The sequence below is a fragment of the Marmota monax genome, unplaced genomic scaffold, assembly GCF_021218885.2.
Source record: "Marmota monax isolate L192 unplaced genomic scaffold, Marmota_monax_Labrador192_F-V1.1 WCK01_AAM20220418_F8-fsc00019, whole genome shotgun sequence".
Taxonomy (NCBI): Eukaryota; Metazoa; Chordata; class Mammalia; order Rodentia; family Sciuridae; genus Marmota; species Marmota monax.
The window spans coordinates 18,238,023-18,260,556 of NW_026695242.1; the positions used below are offsets into that span (position 1 = coordinate 18,238,023).

Below are 22,534 nucleotides of genomic sequence, written 5' to 3' on the forward strand. Positions count from 1 at the left end.
TTTCATTTATTGTTTTCCTCTGTCAAAGAAGTTTTGCTCATTTCTTCTTAGAGCTCAAAGTTTTCTGGAAAGAATCATGATTTAATATTTTATCACATAATTGATTATGATATTATATTTTTACTTTACTTTTTTTGGTACTAGAAATTGAACCTAGGAGTACTCTACTACTGAGCTCTGTTCTCAGCCATTTTAATTTTTTTTTTTGGGGGGGGGACAGGGTATCACTAAAAACCTGTAATTCATGATCCTTCTGCCTCAGTTTTCTAAGTCACCACATGTGCCACCATGTCCCAAGATGTCATATATTTTATAAAATGATTAACTTTTATCACTAACTCCAGACACCCCAACTGTGTGGTTTTTGTGGCATTAATAAACGTTAAAGTCTTATTTTGAAGATTCAACTTGAAATCTTTCGAGCGTGTCAGTAATAATCTCTCTGTGCTTCATTTCCATTGTGGCTGTTAAATTTATAAACAGTGACTCTCAGTGTCAATGCAGTTTGGTAAACAACAGAGAAGGGTCATGCCTTTATGTTGTCAGACATCCATTTATGAAATTTGATTCTTAAAACCATATCTATTTTTGAAACATCTAAGTATTTCTCATTGGGTATACAAACAGCTCAACTCTTGGATGTTAAGTTTCATCTTTCAAGTGGATTTTCAATTTTAAACACTGGTGCGGAATATTCCTCAGCCAGATGTGGTGGTGCATGCCTGTAATCCTAACAGCTGGGGAGGTGGAGGCAGGAGGATCGTGAGTTCAAAGCCAGCCTCAGCAATTTAGTGAGGTGCTAAGCAACTCAGTGAGACCCTGTCTCTAATAAAATACAAAATAGGGCTAGGGATGTGGCTCAGTGGTTGAGTGCCCCTGAGTTCAATCCCTGGTACCCCCCAAGCCCCAGAATATTCCTCTCTGTTTGTCATATAAATATGTCTGCTATTCTGCATTTGCTCACAGAAGAGGGCCTAAAAATGGCAGAAGCCAGTTCATGGCCAGAGAGGAATGTGGGTGATCCTTAGGTTGGAAGTTATGTGGTTTTAATCTCAATGGTCACAATTCAGTTTTAAATGTGTGTAAATCATGATATTGGGAAGAATGTTGGGCTTTGGGACATGGGATCCTGGCTCTGCCACTAACTAATAGTGTGAATTGGGAAGGCTTCCATTATTTCTCAGTCTAGGGTTACTTAAAAAAGAAGGAAAAGGCTGGGTGCAGTGGCACACATCTATGATCCCAGTGGCTTGGGAGCCTGAGGCAGGAGGATGGCAAATTCAATAATTTAGCAACTTATTGAGGACCTAAGAAATTTAGTGAGGCCCTCAGCAACTTAGTGAGACCCTGTCTCAAAAATTTAAAAGAATAAAAAAGAAATTAAAAGGGCTGGAGATATAATAGCTCAGTGGTAAAGTACTCCTGGGTTCAGTCTTCAATACTGAGAAAAAAAAAGCCAACAGTACATACAGAAGTGTGCACATAGCATATGAGTAAAGCTTAATCAATTTTCATAAATAACATAGCCATGTAATCATTCTCATGCAAACCCAGAACATGAGCTGTACCTGGAACACAGTTCAACTGTGTATTCTTCTGGTTAGTACTCTTCCCCACTACAAGGAAAACACTATCCTTGACTTTTACCATAGATTTTTTTTTTCCAGTACTGATGATTGAACCCAGGGTCACTTTACCACTGAGTTTCATCCCAGTTCTTTTTATTTTATTTTTGTCTGTTTGTTTGTTATTCTAGTGTTGGGGGTGGAACCCAGGGGGTGGAACTGAGCCACATCTCAGTGATCTTTTAAAAAATTCTTTTTAGATATACATGATAGTAGAGTGTATTTTGACATATTATACATACATGGAGAATATCTTTCCATTCTTGTGGTTGTATATGATGTGGAGTTACATGGGTAGTATATTCATATATGAACATAGGGTTGAGACAGGGTCTCACTAAGTTGCTTTAGGCTCTCAAATGTTGCTGAGGTTGGCCTCAAACTTGTGATCCTCCTGCCTCAGCCTCCACAGTTGCTGGGATTATAGGTGTGCACCACCATGTCTGATCTAATGATCATTTTGCCTGTTTTTATACTTTTATGGTTGTAATTACATGGTTCATGCCTTTGCATTGTGTGTCTTTCAAGATGTTTGAGAAATTATATTCTTATCATTTGTGTAGTTGTAGATCATTTTTATTACCATAAGTAGTCCATTATAAATATAAATTGGAATTAACTCATATACTCTATTGCTGATGAATGTCTGAGTTACCTGATTTGAGCTGATTTTAAAGTCAGTTACCTGATTTTATTAATAGCTCTGCTATGAACATTTTAGTAGATGACTTTGGGTATAATAGTATTTCTTTTGGGTATATTCATAGAATTAGAACTTCTGGGTTTCACATTGTGTCATGTTCATCTTTAGTAGATTATGAGGATCCTGCTTGCTCTACATATTTATTAACAATATTGACTGCCTTTAGCCATGTGGGTAGATGTGTTTTTTGAAAATTGAAATTATAATCTGTACCTTGCAGTGTTGTTAACTCAGTTAAGGTATACTTCTCTGTGCTTCAAATGTTTTTTCTACTATGGACTTGGACAACTTACCAGAACTTCATTTTTCCTTCACTTAAAATGAGACCCTAATATCCTTTCATAGCTCTGTAATTCTGGTACAGTGTTAGTGGAATTTCACTATTATTTAAATTCCATTACATGAGCACTTACCTTCTCATACATAGAACAATAAATCCAGGTAGTGATCGGTTTTGCCAACAGTGCAGAGTAACACTATAAGGAGGGCACTTTCATTATTTTAGTTCTCAGATGAGGAAACTAAATCAAATGAGATAAAATAAGTTGTCCAAGATCAAATGACTAGCAGGTAGTTATGCTGGAATTTGAATTAAGTGACTCCAAAGCAACCCATTCTCCCTTCCTCTCCTGCTTTCCTTTCCTTTCTTTCCAGGAGTATTCTATCTCTGCTCAACATACCCACCCTGCTTTTAATTTTCCTTCCTTCCTTCCTTCCTTCCTTCCTTCCTTCCTTCCCTCCCTCCCTCCCTCCCTCCCTCCTTTCTTTCTTTCTTTCTTTCTTTCTTTTCTTTTCTTTTCTTTTTTTTTTTTAAGTTTAGGGACAGAGTCTTACTAAGTTGCAGAGCCTGGCCTCAAACTTGGGATCTTCTTGCCTCGGCTTCACGAGTAGCTGAGATTACAGGCATGCACCACCACACCTGTCATGGGGGTTATTTTTGTTGTTGTGTGTTTTATGATAGAAAAAAAGGTCATCTTGAACTTATGCTGGTTGGATCATATAATTGTGGGAAAGGGATTAATGTTAAGTAAGTGATGATTTCTTTCTTTCTTTTTTTTTTTTTTAAAGGTCCTGTCTGCAGTCTCTGTGTCTCATCTTTTGGAGCAAGATCTGTCACAATCTTCAGTGGCTTCATGGTGGCTGGAGGCCTGATGTTGAGCAGTTTTGCTCCCAATATCTACTTTCTGCTTTTTTCCTATGGCATTGTTGTAGGTAAGGAGCTTGGTCACTATGACTTTTCTAACTTCACAAATCACACATCATTTCACCAGAGTCAAGATTATTATTCAATCAAGATAAGGAGTGAAAATGTTCAGTAATAATCTACACTCAGTGAAAATTCTCCAAAAATTGTTGCTTTAACAATGTATCTTCTCAGTGAATCAAAGTGTGTGAAAGGGAAGGCTGACTGGGGTTGTAACTCAGTGGTAGAGCTATTGCCTAGCACACACGAAGTCCTGGGTTTGATCCTTGACCACACATACGCACACACACACACACACACACACACACAAATGTGTGAGAGGATGAGCATTTGAACAATCCACTTTATGTCTGCTTGTAAGGCACAAGCACGTTTTCATGCTAGCACTTGTCTTGCTGTAAGCACAAAAAAGGAAAAGCAAGAGAGGAGAAACATACAACTTAGATGTCATGGCATCTGTTGCTTCTCAGACCTAGAAGTGATCCCTTTCATATTAGGCAGTCAAGCAGGGCTCTGTCGAACCGTTTGTGTTACACAATACCTATTGCCAGGGTCTAAATCAAAAGTTACCGTGGAAGTATAAGGTAGATTTTATAACACATTATTTTTAAAGATAAGGCATGAACCAGGTGCAGTGGAGGGTGTTTGTAATTCCAGTGACTCTGAAGGCTGAGGCAGGTGGATCAGAAGTTCCAGGCCAGCCTGAGCAACTTAGACCCTATCTTGAAACAAAAATTAAGAAGGAGTAGGGATGTAGCTTAGTGGTTAAATTGCCCTGAATTCAATCCCTAGTACACCCCCTTCCAATAAAAAACAAACAAACAAACAAAAAACATAAATAAAGCATGAGAGTGAAGAAAACTGTGGTAGGGATAATTACTGATGAATGATCTTGGTTACAGAAGAGCCAAGAGTAGAGAGCTCATGACCTAAGGATGCTGACAATGGAGGTGGGTGGCTACACTTGCCAATGTGTTCCACTAATTGCATTCAATGTTAAGAATCACCAGACTCTGTGAGGTGGTACATGCCGGTAATCCCAGCTAAGGCAGGAGATCTTGGGCAACTTTGCAAGACCTTGCATCAAAATAAAATAAGAAGAGCTAGGGCATGGTGTAGTGGTAGAGTACTTGCCTAGCATGTGCAAGGTCCTGGGTTTAATCCCCAGTACTAAAAAATGAAAAAAATAAAAAAACAAAATCACTGGACTCTATTCCTAATAGCTGTTGAAATTTGAAAAAGATGACCTATAACTTCCAAAAGTTTCATCTAAGTATCTGAAAGAACCTAATTTTGTTTACTACCAATATTCTTTTTTACTTGGAAATATTTCCCCAATAATGAGTACTGGAAATTATAGCAGCTAATATCATTTACACTTTGTGTGTGTGGGTGTGGTGCTGGGGTATCAAACCCAAGACCTTATGCATGCTAGGCAAGCCCTCTACCACTGAGCTACAGCCCAGCACCACCACCACCTCTTTTATTTGGCCAAAGAACCAAGGAACAATACAGGCATTATACCAACTATCATGTTTTTGTGTTTAAACTAAATATCAGGGTCTAGAGAAATGAAAGTTGGATGGGCCCCTTGGCCCGGTGGACCTATTATTAATAAGACCTGAGTCAGATCCCATATATTACCTGGCACTCAAAGGAGCCCACTCCAAGAGGAGGCCTTGTAAACTCCTCAGGTCCTTAGTTAGCAATGTCAACCCATTCATTCTGTATCCATCAATGCACAAAAGAATTTTCACTTTCCCCAGTATATAAATAAATAAGATGCGATAGCTATCTTCAGGGGAGAATTCAGATTGTCATTACTTACATACGTGTCATAGTGCCTACTGTAATATCCTTCCTTCCAAATCCTGGCCTCTTCTTAAGTTAAGGGTTCTGATTCAGATAACAGGCCCATGTTTGATAGGTGGTGAATCCCAGAGATTAGGAGGAAGCGATCACTTTATGAAGCAAACAGTGGACTTCAGGACAAGAGATGTAGGTTCTATGACCTTGAAAAAGCCTTTTAATATTCATGAATGACCTTCCCTTCATCTGTGAAGACTGGCTATGAATCCTACCTCATATGGGTCTTGTGAGGGCTAAAGGAAGTCAAGCAACGTTAATAACAATAAAAAAGTAAAAGAATTGAGTTGGATTTCAATGAATGAAAAAATAAATCATTCACTGTGGTAATTGTTAGGGTCCTGCAAGCTATTTCTTGCTAGTGTATTATTAATACTTACTCCCATGATTGGCTTCTTTGTGGTTTTACTTTTTTATATGTTCATGATACAGGGCTCATAGAATATTTGTGGGACAGAGAAATGGGATAATGATGTACAATACCACTTCCATTCTGTCACCATTTGAAGTAATGTATCCAGTTGAAAAATAAATGGCAGGAAATTACTATACAGTCAAATTTCTCATCTCCTTTCTGTATCATGAGCTCCTTAGGGGGGAAAAAAACAAGAAAAGTTCAGTCTAAACGTAGCATTTACTGAACCCAAGTTTTGCGAAGAATCATACTCTAAGAACTCTCATGTGTGTGTAATGAGCTAGATGGCTTCATAAGACAGAGGGTATAGCACAGGCAAAGAGCTAATGCTAACAGGCAGGCTCTGGGGTCAGACCATGGGCTGCCTTAGCCAATTCCTAGCTGTCAGTCTGTAAACATGTTTCATGACTTCTGTTTCTTCTATTTTCTTGTTTGTTTTGGGGTAGTGTGGATTGAACCAGTGAGATATATCCCCAGCTCTTTTTATTTTTTATTGCAAGATAGGGTCTCCTTAAGTTGCCGAGACTGATCTTGAACTTGCAATGCTCCTGTCTAAACCTCCAAGTTCACTGGGATTGCAGGCATGTGCCACTGCACCCAGCTGTTCCTTTATTCTTAAGTTCCTTTCTGACTTCAAGACTATGGCAGCAGTTTTGGCTGTCCAAGAGGCTGTATTGAATCATAAGTATTTGTGTAATCGATTAAAGAATATTAAAAAAGAAATCAAACCTATATTGGATATCTAATTTCAACCTAAAAGGCCAAAATAATTACTAAAGTATATTAACTGGCATAATTCTCTTTAATAGTTGATCTTTTAAAAAATATCATCTTAAAAATATGTTATCCTGTTTAGGTTTTTTTCTTTTTCAGCTCAAATAAAATTGTGTCTAGTTTTCAAATAACTGTAAGCCTTACAGTCAATCCTGGTAATTTAGACTCCTATTTTCTCAATAACTTTACTAAATCAGAAGAAGACAGTGTGGTGTGAGATTGGAGATTAGATGGGACAGGGGATGGTAATGTAGAAAATGTACCATTAGTGAATTGCTGAAGTCTCTTTCTAATAATTTTTTTTTCTGAAAAGCATAATTCCAAACTAATTTGTTTCTGCAGAACTCTCTTTTCTGTGGAATATATTGTCTCTTGGCTGCTTGATTATGATTTTCTTAATATCCCCTTCTTGATTTTTGGAAAAATCCGATTTCTTTTCCTTATTCTTCCTTCATTTTCTATCTTTCCTTCTCCCTTCCTCACTCCCTTCCTCCCTCCCTTCTTTCCTTCCTCTCTTTTTGGTACCAGGGATTAAACCCAGAAGCACTTAACTAAGGGGAGGTCACCATTACCTCACCAGGGGGTCCTTTTTCTTGCTCAGGAGGGTATAAGCCACTGGAGAAAATAAGTCAGAAATAATTAGTGAAAAAATAAGAAACAGAGTCAGAATTATAGTTTTGAAGCAGAGTGCCTGAGAGATCCAGTCTACACAGGAGCTGGAGCTGGACAATTAAAATTTGGCTCCCGTGATTTATTTAAGGGAGTACATCAAAGGCAGGGATAAGGTTTCAGGGGTGGAGTCTTGCTTCTCTAAGCCCTGCAGTCAGCAGGTTGATTGGCATCTTGGCAGGTCACACCTATCTCTGAGAGGCTGTGTGGCTGTACCAGGTTACCCCATCTCCAGTGCTGTGTGGGACCAGGCAGAGCTGAATAGAAATTCACATGTATTTGGGCTATCTTACCTTGTTCGATTGCCATGGGAAGTTACCAAATACCAGATGTTCCTATTCAAAGGCTACAATGCCAGTGTAGTTCACACATAGCCCATGGATGGCTCTCAACACTTAATCACTAAGCCACATTCCCAGTCCTTTATATTTTTAATTTTAAGACAGAGTCTCACTGAGTTGCTAAGGACCTTGTCAAATTGTTGAGTTTGATCTTCCTTAATTTTCTTGATATCTGTATAATCCACTGATATAGAAGGAGAAAAACTCATTTTCATCTGACTTTCTTACTCTAATTGTGGCAAAAGTAGAATTTTACAAGCCTCTCCTACACTCCTCCTTTTAAATGGTTATATCATTAAAGATAGTCTTTTGATCATCATGGATATGCAGTTGTAGTAAGGAACTAAAATTTTCTAATACAATCTGAGGTTAAATCTATACAATGCCATAAAACTATAGAATTATAAATGTAACACAATAAGTACAATAGTGAAATGAAACCAGCATTCAGCACTGGTGTACTATGTATGTGCAGGAAGAGGGTATGGAAATGTAAAGGAGTCTTAAAGGACAGCTGAATATCCATTGGAAGGGTAGTTTGAGGAAGACATTTCAGAGCCCAGATGCTTAGAAGCATGAGATAGAATGGATAACAGCAGTCTCTCTCTCTCTCTCTCTCTCTCTCTCAAGTCACATGGGGAACTGTAAATATATCAAAGCATGGTGCACAATAGAGGCCTGATGAGAAAAAATTTTATGTAGTCTTTTTTGCAGGAGCACTATGTAATGAGTACCGCTGGAACGCAGCTTAGGTTGGCGGGGACAGCATTGGAGGTTGAGACAACTACTAATTAGGAGGCCATAGTCAGATCAGAAAAGCTGGAGGAGGTCAGCTGAGGCAATAGCAGTGCAGGGAGAGATGATGGTGGTTGATAATGCAGAGAGTGGGTGCGAGAAACAGCTGGATGTGCTAACCTAAATAACAATCAGAGAGAGATTCTCTAAAGATCAATTAAGCTTATTTGAGAGTATACTATCATTGAAATGGGGATATTCATGCCGCAGAAAGTGATGAACATATTTAAGGAGGTTGAAGGAAGGGGAAGTTTTTAAAGGTGAAATGAGGAGGATTATATAGGATTTTTGGAACAAGGATCCTTGGCTACAAGAATCAATAACAAGGGTGGCATCTGTCCAGTTGTTGGGCAGATGTCCTTGCAGAAGATTTTCCTCCTTCCTTCCTTTCTTTCTCTCCCTTCCTTCCTCCCCTGCTCTCTCTCCTTCCCTCCATCTCTTCTTCCCTTCCTTCCTTCTTTCTTTCTTTCCTCCTTCCTTCCTTCCTTCCTTCCTTCCTTCCTTCCTTCTTTCTTTCTCTCTTTCTCTCTTTCTTTCTCTCTTTCTTTCTGGTTCTCATGGCCTTTTTGCAGAGTTGTAGATCTGGCAGTATCTTTTGTGAATAGTTCTTGCATTCATGCATGAGATCCTCTCTTTTATAACTTCCCACCTTTATTTAGTTTCTGGTTATACATGGACAAAAGTGACTCTTTTTTTTTCCTGACATCTTTTATAAATATGAGGAGATGGGGAAAAGGAGGCCTCTGGAATTGTGGTCTTACCCAAAGATGTGTGAAATCAAACAAAGAATGCGGAAAATAAATGTTAGAACATCTAACTAGATTTAGTTTTAATTATTTAAGCAAAGGGAAACAATTGTATTTAACTCATGTTTTATGCTTTGAATTGTCAGCAGTGTGGATATTTTATTTTAAAATTATGCTTCTACTGGATTTCGATGCTCATCAATTTTTTGAGTCTGATCAAAACTGATTAGGACCAGGGAACACTTTAAAGCAGTAGTTACCAGATGTTTTCATCTTACTTTCTTATTTAGGACCTCAAGGAGCTTTTGATTATGTGGATTATATTTTTCTTTATTCTATAAGAATTTACTGCATACAAGATAAGAAATTTAAAAAATATTTGCTTAGTAATTCATTTAAAGAAAGCAAACCCAGTACATGTTAACATAAATAACACATTTATTATATGAAATATCTCTGTTTTCTAAAACAAAACAAAATTCAGTGAGAATTTAGTAAGAAGAATGTTTTTGTTATTGTTGCTTTTTTGTTTGTCTGTTTTGTTTTATTTTGTTTTGTAGTGCTAGGGGTCAAATCCAGATCCTGGGTTTGCTAGGCAGGTGCTCTTTCACTGGGCTACACCCCCAGCCTGAGAAGAGTGGTATTGTTTTCAAACTTTTGAAAATCTCTTAGTACCTAATTTCATAGAAGACATGGATTCTCATATGTATACCAGTACTGACTCTGTTGCAATATGTTTTTTAACTCATGTTTTATGCTTTGAGTTTTATGAAGAAAATTTGATCTTACAAAAAGATGTAGGTAGAAAAGGGAAGTGTCTTTAATAGCTTTTTCAGTCAAGTGGACATATTCTTTGATACTATATGAAAATTCTGTAGGAGATAGTTTCCTAAAAGATTAATTGCAATGTACACCTGATACCACATCAGTATACATTTTTGTACTTTGTTATATTAACCCCATTTATTTTGTAACTTGATTATTTTTTTCAAACTTGACTTTATAACAATTATTACTATTTATTTATTATTTATTTGAAAAACATTAGTTTTCTAAGTAATGCAAGAACTTAAAAATATTAAGATATTTCATTTTTACATCAAAAATCACTTTCGTTAACATTACCAACAAGCTCATTAGAAAATCTTTATGTGTTGGAAAGCTATAAAATTCATGGTGCAAGATACAAGTTTTCTAAAATTCTATTTTTTTTAACTGGAAAATTTGGCTGTTATCACTGGTGGTAATTGCTGTCGCTTGCTTCCCTTGTTAGTCCATTTTTAAGGAAATATCTGCCAAATACACAGAGTGAGTAGTCACAGTTTATTTATTAGACATTGTACAAATAAAAAACACAGGGTTATATTAAAAAAAAAAAACAGTGGCTATTTTAGCTGGCTACTGAAACAATTGCTTAAGTGTTTGTCTTTAGAGCAATTTTTATAAAACAGACGAAGCATTTAAAGCAATTTTGTTTGATTTCACTGTGAGTGTGTGGTGGTAAAGCCTATGAGATATTAAGTTTGGTACAAATACCTTGATTTCTGCTAAGTCTTTTGCAATTTTTTGCCATCTTTTTTCTGTACCATCAGCATAAATATGAACACAGTGAAAAAAGTAAACAACATCTTGGCATTCTTGTAACAATATTTTTGGCTTCATGGACTCCATGAGTGCATCTCAGAGACTGTAGTTCTTCACAACCTCTCTTTAATAACTGTTGGCTTAAGATCTTCCTAATAGAGGTATGAGAGTAATGTGCTACTTTCTGCATTTCTGAAAACTTTGAAGAAAATGCATTTTAAATTTCTGCTCCGTTAAAAAAAATAGCATAAACATTAGGAAAATGCTATTAAAAGCACAAAGAAAATAACTGGAAATACAGAGTACATAGTATTACAAAATGCTAAGAATTCTAAATCAGTTATCTTTTGAGATTTTCATGCATTGTTAAAAATAGTTTCCATTAATAATGGAATATAGTTTCCATTAATAATGCAGTTGAGATGATTTCTCCTTGAGTGCATTGCAACTTCTGGAAATCAGTAAAATTCAAGAATAAATTAAAAAAAACAAATGCAAAAAGTGAAATAATCTTATTTGACATCCATGAACTTGAAATTATTTTTCAAAAATTCTATGTAACCTAAGGTTAAAAATTTAAAAGTTGTTGTCTCAACATTGTGGGCATTGGCATTTAGAAATCTGTAATGTCTTTTTTCATGTCTCCAATGCCACATATTTAATAGAACCCTGACAATCAAATCACAGAAAATTAAATCCATTTCTCCTCCAAAAGCATTCAAAAAGAGTCTCAGTTAAGGTTGACACTTTCTGGTTTCACAAAATTGACTTTTTAGAACTAGTATTACTTTACATCATGAAGTGTTTTATATGTTGTAATGACAGCTGTATAAATTAATCCAATTAATGTTTAAATTAGTGAGATTTTTTCCCCCTCAAACATACAAAAATAAAGTATTATGGTACTGAGGATTGAACCCAGGAGCACTCTACTACTGAGCTATATCCCCAGTTATTTTGTAAAATTGTTATTGTTATTATTATTATTATTATTAATTACTTTGAGCAGGGTCTTGCTTTAATCCACCTGCTTCAGATTCCTGCATCACTGGGATTATAGCCATGCACCACTGCCCAACCTGGAAAAGATCTTAATTCACTTAATGGGTCATGGTTAAAATTCAGTTTTCCGCTTGGCTTAGAGTGAGCCTCAAAGTCATAATGTTGAAAAAGACAGGCAAAACGTAAATGCATTAGAGAAAAAGGAGAATTCTGTGAAAAATAAACTGGGGTTATCAGATACTTCATAGAGAGAAAAAGATTATGCTAACAGACAATGTAATATAATCTGGAGATAAATATCACCCTTAAGACTCAAGAAGGGAAATTTAGTTGTAAGATTTTTTTAATGATGAAAAATTTCAAATTTACAGGACATTACAGAATAGTATAGCAAATAATCATACTTAAATAACCACTACTTAAATTTAACAATTTTTAGTATTTTATCATATTTGCTTTTTTACACCCAAATTTGCTTTAGACTAAATTAAATGCATCATCACCAATGCTTCTTCTAAGTTATAAAGTGTGCATCCCTAAAAGATGAAGACTTACAAATATTAATTGTTCTGTTATGAGATGATTGAGCACCCCAGAAGTACTGCCTGAGACCTTTGCTTTGCAGACCTGGTGATAAGCCAAGTTCCAACAAAATAGCTTTTGAAAAGGGGTTATCTAGAAACTGTTTAGGGTACCTAGAGGAGTAACACTGAGTTAGAGGCATTGACTTGAAAGAAAAACAGATACTCAATGGGCAAGTTTGGTTAAATTTTACTAGTTGGTGTATATTTGAACCATTTTCTCTGTCTCCTCATAATGTCTTAAATGACATTTGCATGATTGATTTATGCTTTAGAAATTAGATTTTTAAAAATTTGACCCTGACCTTAAGATAGGTGTAGGGTGAAAACTGCCCAATTTTTTCATTGGGGCATCAGAAGTAACACAGATGGAGGGGTCCAAGAACCTGAACTCTGAGGTTTTATCCAGCAGTAGCAATGCCCTGTTGGAAATACTTGGTTATTTCTTTCTTCTTTCTTCCCTATTTCTTTTTTCCGATCCTCTCCTTTCCTTTTTTTTTTAATTGAAGTATTTCAATCTGTCTTAATATGTGTAATATATTCTTATGCTTAGGTCTCGGATGTGGCTTATTATACACTGCAACAGTGACCATTACGTGCCAGTATTTTGACAGCCGACGAGGCCTTGCACTTGGCTTGATTTCAACAGGTACACTTTCAAAATAAGTACAATGTTACCACTAGTCATCCCTCTAAACAAAAGTTACCAAGCACAGATATGTTCAACCAACCACTACCCAGCTAACAATCAGGTAGCAAAACTGTTGTTTACTCTACTCCTAGAAGGAAATTTCATTTTCCACTGTAAATAGAGGAGTAACTTTCAAAGAAGCCCTAAAATCACTGGGTATTGTGGCACACACCTGTAATTCCAGCAACTTGGGAATATGAGAAAAGGAGAATGGCAAGTTTGAGGCCAGCCTCAACAACTTAGCAAGGCCCTGAGCAACTTAGTGAGACTCTGTTTCAAAATTTAGGAAAAGGGGCTTAGGATATAGCTTAGTGGTAAAGCACCCCTGGGTTAAATCCATAGTACTGAAACCAAACAAGCAAACAAAAACCCCACTAAGATGCATATATGAAAATTCTGGGGCATTGTATGTACAACATCATATATAAAAAGGAAGCTTATGGGCCCAGTATATTGAGAGCCCCATGCTGGGAGGGCTTTGCTAAGAGAAGCAGAGAATGCTGTATAGAATGCTTATTCTTGAGAAGGAAAATGAATACTCCCAGAGCCACTGTCAGAGACTGCTGGCCGTCTCTACACCTCAGAAATAGCACAGTGGTGTTTTACTTTTCAGATTATTCTTTAAACTGTTTAGTGAACTTAGCAAATTTTTTGTGGCCAATATTTTATGAGCATCTTGAGAGGATATAGCTGTCATCAAAAGCTGTAAGTTTACATAAGCTAATTGTTCATAGGCAGTATTCCTTAGAGATCAGACTTCAAGATAGGCTGAAGAACTTCAGTATTTATTCTGGCAACAGGATCCACACTATTTTTTGTTAGTATTGCCACCTAGGAGCAATAAGATTTGTGGTTCAACTGAATTGAGTTGAATATTTACCCCCAGTAGTCCTATCTCCCCACCCCCCATGCTGGGGATTGAACCCAGGTATGCTCTACCATGAAGATACATTTCTAGTCCTTTTTCTTTTTTCGTTTTTTTATTTTGAGGCAGGATCTTCTAAGTTGCTCAGGCTGGCCTCAAACTTGCTATCCTCCTACCTTAGCCTCCCTGGTCTCTGGGATTGTAGGCCTGCGATATTGTGCCCACTTACCCACAGCAGTTTAAGGAAGCATTGCCAGGTGGGAAATGTGAACCATGGTCCAGGAGGAGACATGTCCAGAGTCTGAGGACATGGTTAAAGCAGAAATGGGAGAAGAAATCCAAAACACAGATGATGGGGAAATCAGAGCAGTTGGAATGCAGTTTAAAGAACCTGTCAGTGACCTGAACTGGTCAGTATCCCCACATGTACACAAGAGGGTGAGAGTAGGCATGGAAACTTAAAGGACAAAAGATATCACCTGAATGGTATGTTTTTGTTTTGTTTGTTTTTTTTTGTGGAGGCAAAAAAATAGACCCTGGAGCCAGACTGCCGGATTTTGAATCTTGATTGTTACTCACTAGCTGTCTGGTGTTGGATCACATACTTAACTATTGTGTTTTTCCATTTTCTGAATTAAAAAATGGGGATAGTGCTACTAGCCATCATATTAAGTTATTAAAGATAAAAAGGAGTGTATGTGTAAGACACAGGGTGAGGGTTCTAAAAGTACCAGTCATTAAAATTGACTGAGGTTTCCCTTAATGACCAAATTTACTTGTGTTGAAGATGTTGGAGATTGTATGCTGTGAAAGTGACTTTTGCTTTTCACTCAGTCTAGATGGCAGGACACAGGGGCTGTGCCTCATTGAATCAAAATGGAACAATTATGAACATTCAGATTTGAAGGCATTTTCAATTTCAGCTCAGGAGAGCTAGGTGAGGTGAGATTAAGAAGAGGCATGAATCTTCCTTCAGTGAAAGCAATCTACCTTCAGGCAAGCAAAAGAAAAGTCACTGTAGAAATTTTTTTAATTAAAAAGAAACCGCAAATCAAAATATCTTAAATATTTTGATTTAGTTGAAATGAAGAAAAATGTAGGCAGAAAACAAAATTTTGGGTATACCATCTTTCTCTGTGGTAGACAGGGGTTGGTAAATGGACGCCCAAATATCAATTCTGTTGCACTGTTTTGTATATGCCTCAGGAGCTAAGAATGGTTTTGACATTTTCAAAAATCAAAAGAAGACTATTTCATGGCACATGACAATTATATGAAATTCAGTGTCCATAAATAAAGTTTTATTGAAATTCAATTATGCTCCTTCCTTAATGGATTGTGTCTGGCTATTTTCATGCTTCACTGGCAGAGCTGAGTATTTGGACAGGTTTTATAGAGACCATAATGCCTTAAATATTTACTCTCTGGCCCTTTACAGAAAAAGTTTACTGACCCGTGGTGCCAATGAGTTAATCAACACATGAGTTTGATTAACTCATGTTTCTCAGTCATGCTGTTTCAGTTTCTCTGAGCACCAATTAATATTTTCCCTCTTTGTAATAATGTAAAACCTAGACAAGAATGAAAGCAAAATTAGTGTTTTATTTCGCTTAGTTCTTTACATGACCATTTTTCCAATTAGGTTGTTCTTTTTGAAAATTTAAAATTAGAGTCTTATAGTTTATAAAATTGCACAAGGAAATTCTTAGATTTCTGTCCCTTACCCTGAAAGAATTCCTGCATCTTTTAAAGCCATAGCCATGTTCTTGTGGGATGTAGCCTGAGGTGTATAGTTTGATTTTTTCCCTCATCTGTCATATAATTAGCATATCATAGGTATCTAATAAGTATCTATTTGATATGTTTTCTTATATTTCAAGATGTTGGCAGATTAACTTGGTTGGCAAACAATGAGAAAGTTATTTTTTTCTTGATTAAGGTCAATACATAGAACATTCCAAACACCAAGAACTTTTTAAAGTATATAATGGTGTCACATTTTGTTAGAATCTGTACAAAGTTAGTGGTAGGGAAAAATCATAATTGACAGTTAATGGATGCTAATGTAGAACAATGGTCCATGTAGTTGCCCTGCTACATTCAATCATTTTAATTTGTCATGTTCCACTTTTACAAAGATAAAGAGTTAAATTTTTCTTCTATTACTCTCAACAGTCAGTAAAGTTCTACAGTAGGAGGAAAAATGCAAGGGCACTTACTCTCCCACCAATGGTACTATTTCAGCTGCCAATACATTAACCTGAGTCATCAATTAATGTCTGCATGAAAAGAATTATTTCCTCCTTTGGGAATTAAGGAGTAAAGTAGAAAGGGACAACTGAGGTCTCTAAGAAAACAAATTTCTTACAACTCCATGACACTGAGCTATTCAGTTATTTATAAAATCAAGTTTTTTAAAAAATAACATGGGTTTTTACAACAAGCATGTCCATGTCATCATTTATGTGTCAGAGCATATTTCCACTTGTGTCTTGTTGGGGTTATAATATAATTTGATAGATATCCATTTTAAATATATGGTCAAATTGTGTAGACTTTTAAAAAACTGATCCGTTTATATTTCTCCTGCTTTTTCATATGACATTTTCCAATGATACTTAAATTTTAAAATACTTGATGTTTAACTAAAACCAAAATTAGAACCAGATGAGAACAGTACAAATTAATTGAGTCAATATAACTTGGCATTCTGGTGTGTTTAGTATGATTAATGCTGAAAAGGAGGCATATATGTCCTACTACATGATATACAAAACACCACACTTTGTAATTAAAATACTGTATCAAATTCTACTTTACTCTTCTCCAAATTTTGTAATGTGTTAAAATATGAATCAGTCATTCTAGTGATTTAGTAATGGATTTTAGCTAACAAACCACTATAAATATCCTAAAACTAACCTAAAACTAAGCTGTATTTTTCGTCTCAAAAATAAAATATGAAAATTTGCTTTTTCAGTGGCGATAAATACATGTTTCATGGGGTTTGGCACATAATAAATGCAAAAAGTAGTTACATAATGATATTTGTTAAGAATATGGGCTCCTGGAATCAGACCAATTGAGGATGAATCCTACTCATTATTTATAGCTTTGTGATCTCTGGCAAATTTCTCAAGCTTTCTAGTCCTCAGTTACTTCATCTGTAATTTAGAGATAATAACAGGAACTACTCAACAGGATTATTTAAAGGATTAAAAAGAAAAAACTATTAGCAGAATTATATAAACATTGTATATCAGTATTACTGTTGTTGCAATTGTTATCTTTAATATTCTTGTGATTTTAACATGGAGGTACCTATGAATATCAGAGTAAATATAAATCGAATTGTGATAAATACTAATGTTTGTGCTGAGAGCCCCAAATTATAGGAAACTAAGACTAAATAACCCCCATTTCCCTTTCAGGTTCAAGTGTTGGCCTTTTTATTTATGCAGCCCTACAGAGGATGTTGATTGAGTTCTATGGACTAGATGGGTGCTTGCTGATTGTGGGTGCTTTAGCTTTAAATATATTAGCCTGTGGCAGTCTGATGAGACCCCTCCAGGCTTCTGATTGCCCTTTACCTGAAAAAACAGCTCTGGAAAATGTGGCAGAGACATACTCCATTTACAGTGAGAAAGAAAAGAACCTGGAAGAAAACATTCACATTCTTGAAAAGAGCTATAGTAGCGAGGAAAAGTGCAAGGGCACTTTGGCCAATGGTGACTGGAAACAGGACAATCTACTTCATAAAAACTCCACATCAATGACTCACACAAAAGAGCCTGAGACATACAAGAAGAAAGTTGCTGAACAGACATATTTTTGCAAACAGCTTGCCAAGAGGAAGTGGCAATTATATAAAAACTACTGTGGCGAGACCGTGTCTCTCTTTAAAAACAAAGTATTTTCAGCTCTTTTCATCGCTATCTTCCTTTTTGACATTGGAGGGTTTCCACCTTCATTACTTATGGAAGATGTAGCAAGAAGTTCGAATGTGAAAGAAGAGGAGTTTTTTATGCCTCTTATTTCCATTATAGGCATTATGACGGCAGTTGGCAAGCTCCTTTTAGGAATACTGGCTGACTTCAAGTGGATTAACACCTTATATCTTTATGTAGCTACCTTAATAATCATGGGCCTGGCCTTGTGTGCAATTCCATTTGCCAAAAGTTATGTCACATTAGCAATACTTTCTGCGATCCTGGGGTTCCTTACTGGTAACTGGTCCATCTTTCCATATGTGACCACGAATACTGTGGGAATTGAAAAACTAGCTCATGCCTATGGAATACTGATGTTTTTTGCTGGACTTGGAAATAGCCTTGGACCACCAATTGTTGGTAAGATATTTCTCTTCAAGTCAATTCACTTTTACTATTCTTCATTGTGACATCTCCAGATAAAGAAATACATATTGTGATAATAGTGCAGATTTGCACAACATTATTCAAGATCACTTTGATATAGTTGAGGAACCAAACATACTTTCTCCGGCGTGGCCCCCATTCTTTATTTGGGAGAAATGTCTGCCCACCCATGTTAGAAGTAAGTGGGGTAACATATAGAAAATTTTCCTAATCCTAACTGCATATAAAATTGATGAACTTGGATATGGGGTTGGTATTCGTACTATTTCTATGAGACTCACTTTTTTCTTACTGTCATTTCAGGTTGGTTTTATGACTGGACCCAAACCTATGACATTGCATTTTATTTTAGTGGCTTCTGTGTTCTGCTGGGAGGTTTTATTCTGCTGCTGGCAGCCTTGCCATCCTGGGATACCTGCAACAACAAACTCCCTAAGCCAACTCCAACAACATTTTTGTACAAAGTTGCTTCTAATGTTTAGAGGAATATTGGAAGCCATTCTTTTGCCATTTTATACCATAGAGCAAAACATATTTTTTAAAAATTCTCAAGCAAATTCTCTACAGTTAAAGACTGTTTTCTCACAACAAAATTTCACTGTGGCTGACTCTGAATGTGGATTTTTTTAAAACAGATTTTATTCTTTATGTACTGTATGTGTAGCCTCTGTCTCCTGTATGTTTCCCCTCCCTCCCTCCCCCAAAGTAGACTATTCTGTTCTACTATTATTCATTAGTTTTTCATATTGTAAAACATTTGTCCAGCCTCTGAAGATTTTCTCTGCGTAAAGAAGTATAAATTCTTTGCCAACCCCCCTTAGTTCCACTACAAAACACCCAGAGGACTCTCTTCAATTTTAAAATTGATGCCTGCTGGGTGTGGTGGCACACACCAGTTATACTTTCTGGAACCCAGGAGGCTGAGGCAAGAGCATCTTGTGTTCCAGGCCAACCTGGACAACTTAGTGAGACCTTGTCTTAGAATAAAAGATAAAAAGGCCTGGGATGTAGCCCATTGTTAAAGTATCCCTAGGTTCAATCTCCAGTATCCCCCAAAATTAAAAATAAAAATAAATAAAACTGATGCAAGCCTCATGATGGGAGATGTGTGAAGGTCACTAGGAAGTAAATGACTTCCTTCTCTGTTACACCTGCTGCTAGTCAGTAGAAGACATCAAAGCCATTTCATTTCTGGAAATAAAAGTGGTTATAAAAACAACATTAAGCCAGGCATGGTGGTGCATGCATGTAATCCTCATGACTCAGGAAGCTGAGGCAGGAGAATTGCAAATTCTAGGCCAGTCACAGCAATTTAGTGAAAGCCAGTCTCAAAGTAAAATATAAAAGACTGAGGATATAGCTCAAGGGTTGAACACCCCTGGGTTTAATCTCCAGTACTATCAAACAAACAAACAGACAGAAAATAGCATTAAAACTTGCAGTGGAACAAACTGATCACTTAAAAAAATTTTAAATTATAGTCATCAGTTTCCATTATTCTGTTTTATTTACCTTGAACTACTCACATGGTGTTTGGGGCCCATGGTGCATCAACTGTTTTGATTCCTAAGATGTTTGCTGAGATGCAGGCAAACTCCAGCAGCAGCCACCAGAGCCCTTCTTCATGGCTGTCCACTAGAACCTCACTCACTTGTGTTTGTCATCATCCATTCAGCTGACATTTCACAAGAAGTGCTGATTTTACCCATTTCCAAATTGGAAATGTATTTTTTTAACCATTCCTCCTAGCAAATAGGAAATATCCATTTGCTTTGGGCACAGTGGTGATGGGTTGCAAACCTTTGCATAACTTCCTGAAAAAGCATTTATTTGCTACTATCAGATCTTACCACTATCATTTTTTAATTCAAGGGCAGAACTAAAAAGTGTGTGGTGTATGTATGTGCGTGTGTGCGTGCGTGTGTGTGTGTGCTCTGAGTCTGTGTGGAACATGGGAAGGTAAAAAAATCCTGATAAGTTGATACCCTTTCCAATCTCACTTAATCTTAAGAACAATGTTCTAGAAAGAAAATAATGTTTAATAAATTGATAGTTTTTCCCTCTAAAGAAATGGGGTTTTAAACTTTGGCATGTATCTGAATCTCCTATAGATCCTTCAAAAATTATAGGGACATGGATATGCTTAGAAATTTTAATTCTGAATGTTTTAATTCTGTAAGTCTATTTGGCTGTGGCCAAGCATCTCTATTTCTAACAAACTCTACAAATGATTCTAATAATAAGGCCTGGGTTGCAAATGACTGTTAAAAAGATTGACAATAAGTAGACATTTATTCTCTTAAAAAAACAAAAACAAAACCACAAGGTCTGAGGTTTTTATAAATAGCCAAGTATTCTTTAAACAGAATCCTTCCCATTGTGCCAAAATTGTCTTTTCATTTCTTTTGAAATACATGATTATTTTTGTTCTTCTGTTTTGCCTTTCTTCAAAGGCATCTGAGGCACTTTATTAATCTGAGCCCTCGAAACACCTCTGTGAGGTAGGTAAATAGTACTTTCCTGTGTAGTAAACCTGGAGTATGGAGAATTCATAATTGGAGTTAATCCTACTCAGTATGCAATAAAGGGGCTCCAAGTCCTCTTGGACTTCTGCTCCATACTCAGACTTCTGGAAAGTTTTCTGTACCTCATTCTTTAGTCGGTTTCAAGGTTAGCAAAATAAATGAACGAGTGACATTTAAAAGAAAAAAAAAACAGCTACATGTTTTTGTATTGAAAGTTCCTTTTTTGCCAATGTTATGTTCTAGAAAGTAATCTGAAAAAGTTTGACTTTTGTGATGTCTCTGCATTCATCAATGTTGATAATTATCCAAATGTATCCACCGTGTCTACTAATACCATTCAACGTGGGCATTATCCATTGTCTAGGGAATGAATTTTAAGTCACAATAAATATTTTTACATCAGTTTGTTTTGTATCAGTTTGGTTGCTTTCTGTCTTATTAGTTTTCTTCTCAATTATAGTGCCACTTCACTTGAATGCAAATATACATTTCATAATGTAATTCAGACTTCCAGAATTTGATGACCAGGTAACAGAATATTCAAAAGTCAAATTGCTTAACTAATTTGATCATTGCCTGCCCCAAAGTTAATATATCAGACCTGCAGAATCCTCTTGAGGAAAAGACAGATTATTTTTAGATTCTTAATAATGATCCCACCAATCATTTAAGGCTTTTTTTTTTAAGATGAGGTCTTGGTATGTTGTCTAGGCTGCCCCCAAACTCTTGCCTCAGTCTCCCAAGTAGCTGGTACTACAGTGAGACAACAAGTGCATGCTACCATGAAAGCCTAAACATTTTTGGAATTCTTTTTCTTTTTTACACTACTGGGAATTGAGCCCAGGACCTACACATACATTACACAAGCTCTCCACCACTGAGCTACATTACCTTTCCATTTTCTTTAGAGACAGGGTCTCACTAAATTTCCCAGGCAGTCCTCAAACTTGCGACCCTTCTGCTAGTTATATAAATAATTATTCAGGACTTGCCCTTTTTCCTAAGATTTAGCATTCAAAAAAAATACTTAACAAAATCATATTGATTGGAATAAAATATTTCTTTTTTGACTTGAAAGATACTTTTGGACCCTGGAAGTGCCTCAAGCTGAGTTCAGGAAGTATGGTGTAGAGTTTGTCAGTCGCCCTCTGCCCTGACTTTTTTTTTAGCAGTTCCTCACTCCTTTCTGCCTCCTCCCTCTCAGGATGAGCCTTAAGGAGCCAGGTGCTGATCTCATTGTCTCTAGGGCAATCTTGTTTTCAGGAGACAGTTTCAGCCACTAACTTGTAAAGGCCCCATGAGGAACAATTCCCAACTACTGCAATTCAGCATGAGGAGTTCATGACTGGATGGCAAGTGCTGATCTAGAAGTTCCATGACCTCAGGTAACCTCAACACCATCAGGATGTTCCAGGAAATGAAAGAGAGCTCTATTTTGAAGGAAATAATTCTTACTTTTACTGAGAAGGAGTAGTTCATTAAACACAAAAAACACAATTTACATTAGCAGTGCTACACCATTTTTTCTCTCTGATCAAAATCTTGGGACCTTTTGCTGTCTGATTAATTTTGTCAGAAGTGCAGTTAGTAAGATCCCTCTTTGAGTTTGGAGTTAGCCCAGCCAGGTGAAATGATCAGAGACCTATGAACAAACACATGGATGCTATTTGGGGATTCAGTAAACACACTGGGGAAGGTTGTGATTCCACAAGCAGATTGCCTGGGTTCAAATCCTACCTAGTCCAGTGCCTGTAGCTGGGTGACAGTGAGAA

At 36.6% G+C, this 22,534-nt stretch overlaps 1 protein-coding gene across 6 annotated transcripts in view; it reads left to right on the forward strand.

Annotated features, from left to right (window-relative positions):
* The window catches only part of Slc16a9 (solute carrier family 16 member 9), a 63,280-nt gene extending 42,116 nt beyond the window's left edge, over positions 1-21,164 (forward strand). For 5 of the 6 annotated variants that reach the window (XM_058578039.1, XM_058578041.1, XM_058578040.1 and 2 more), the window contains 4 exons: positions 3,397-3,540; positions 12,859-12,954; positions 17,293-18,210; positions 18,541-21,164. In XM_058578039.1, coding sequence (XP_058434022.1) covers positions 3,397-3,540; positions 12,859-12,954; positions 17,293-18,210; positions 18,541-18,719 — 1,337 coding nt within the window. In that variant the 3' untranslated portion in view covers positions 18,720-21,164. The remainder of the gene's footprint in view (positions 1-3,396; positions 3,541-12,858; positions 12,955-17,292; positions 18,211-18,540) is intronic. The other variant, XM_058578042.1, reaches the window with a different exon arrangement.
* The last annotated feature ends 1,370 nt before the right edge of the window (positions 21,165-22,534 follow it).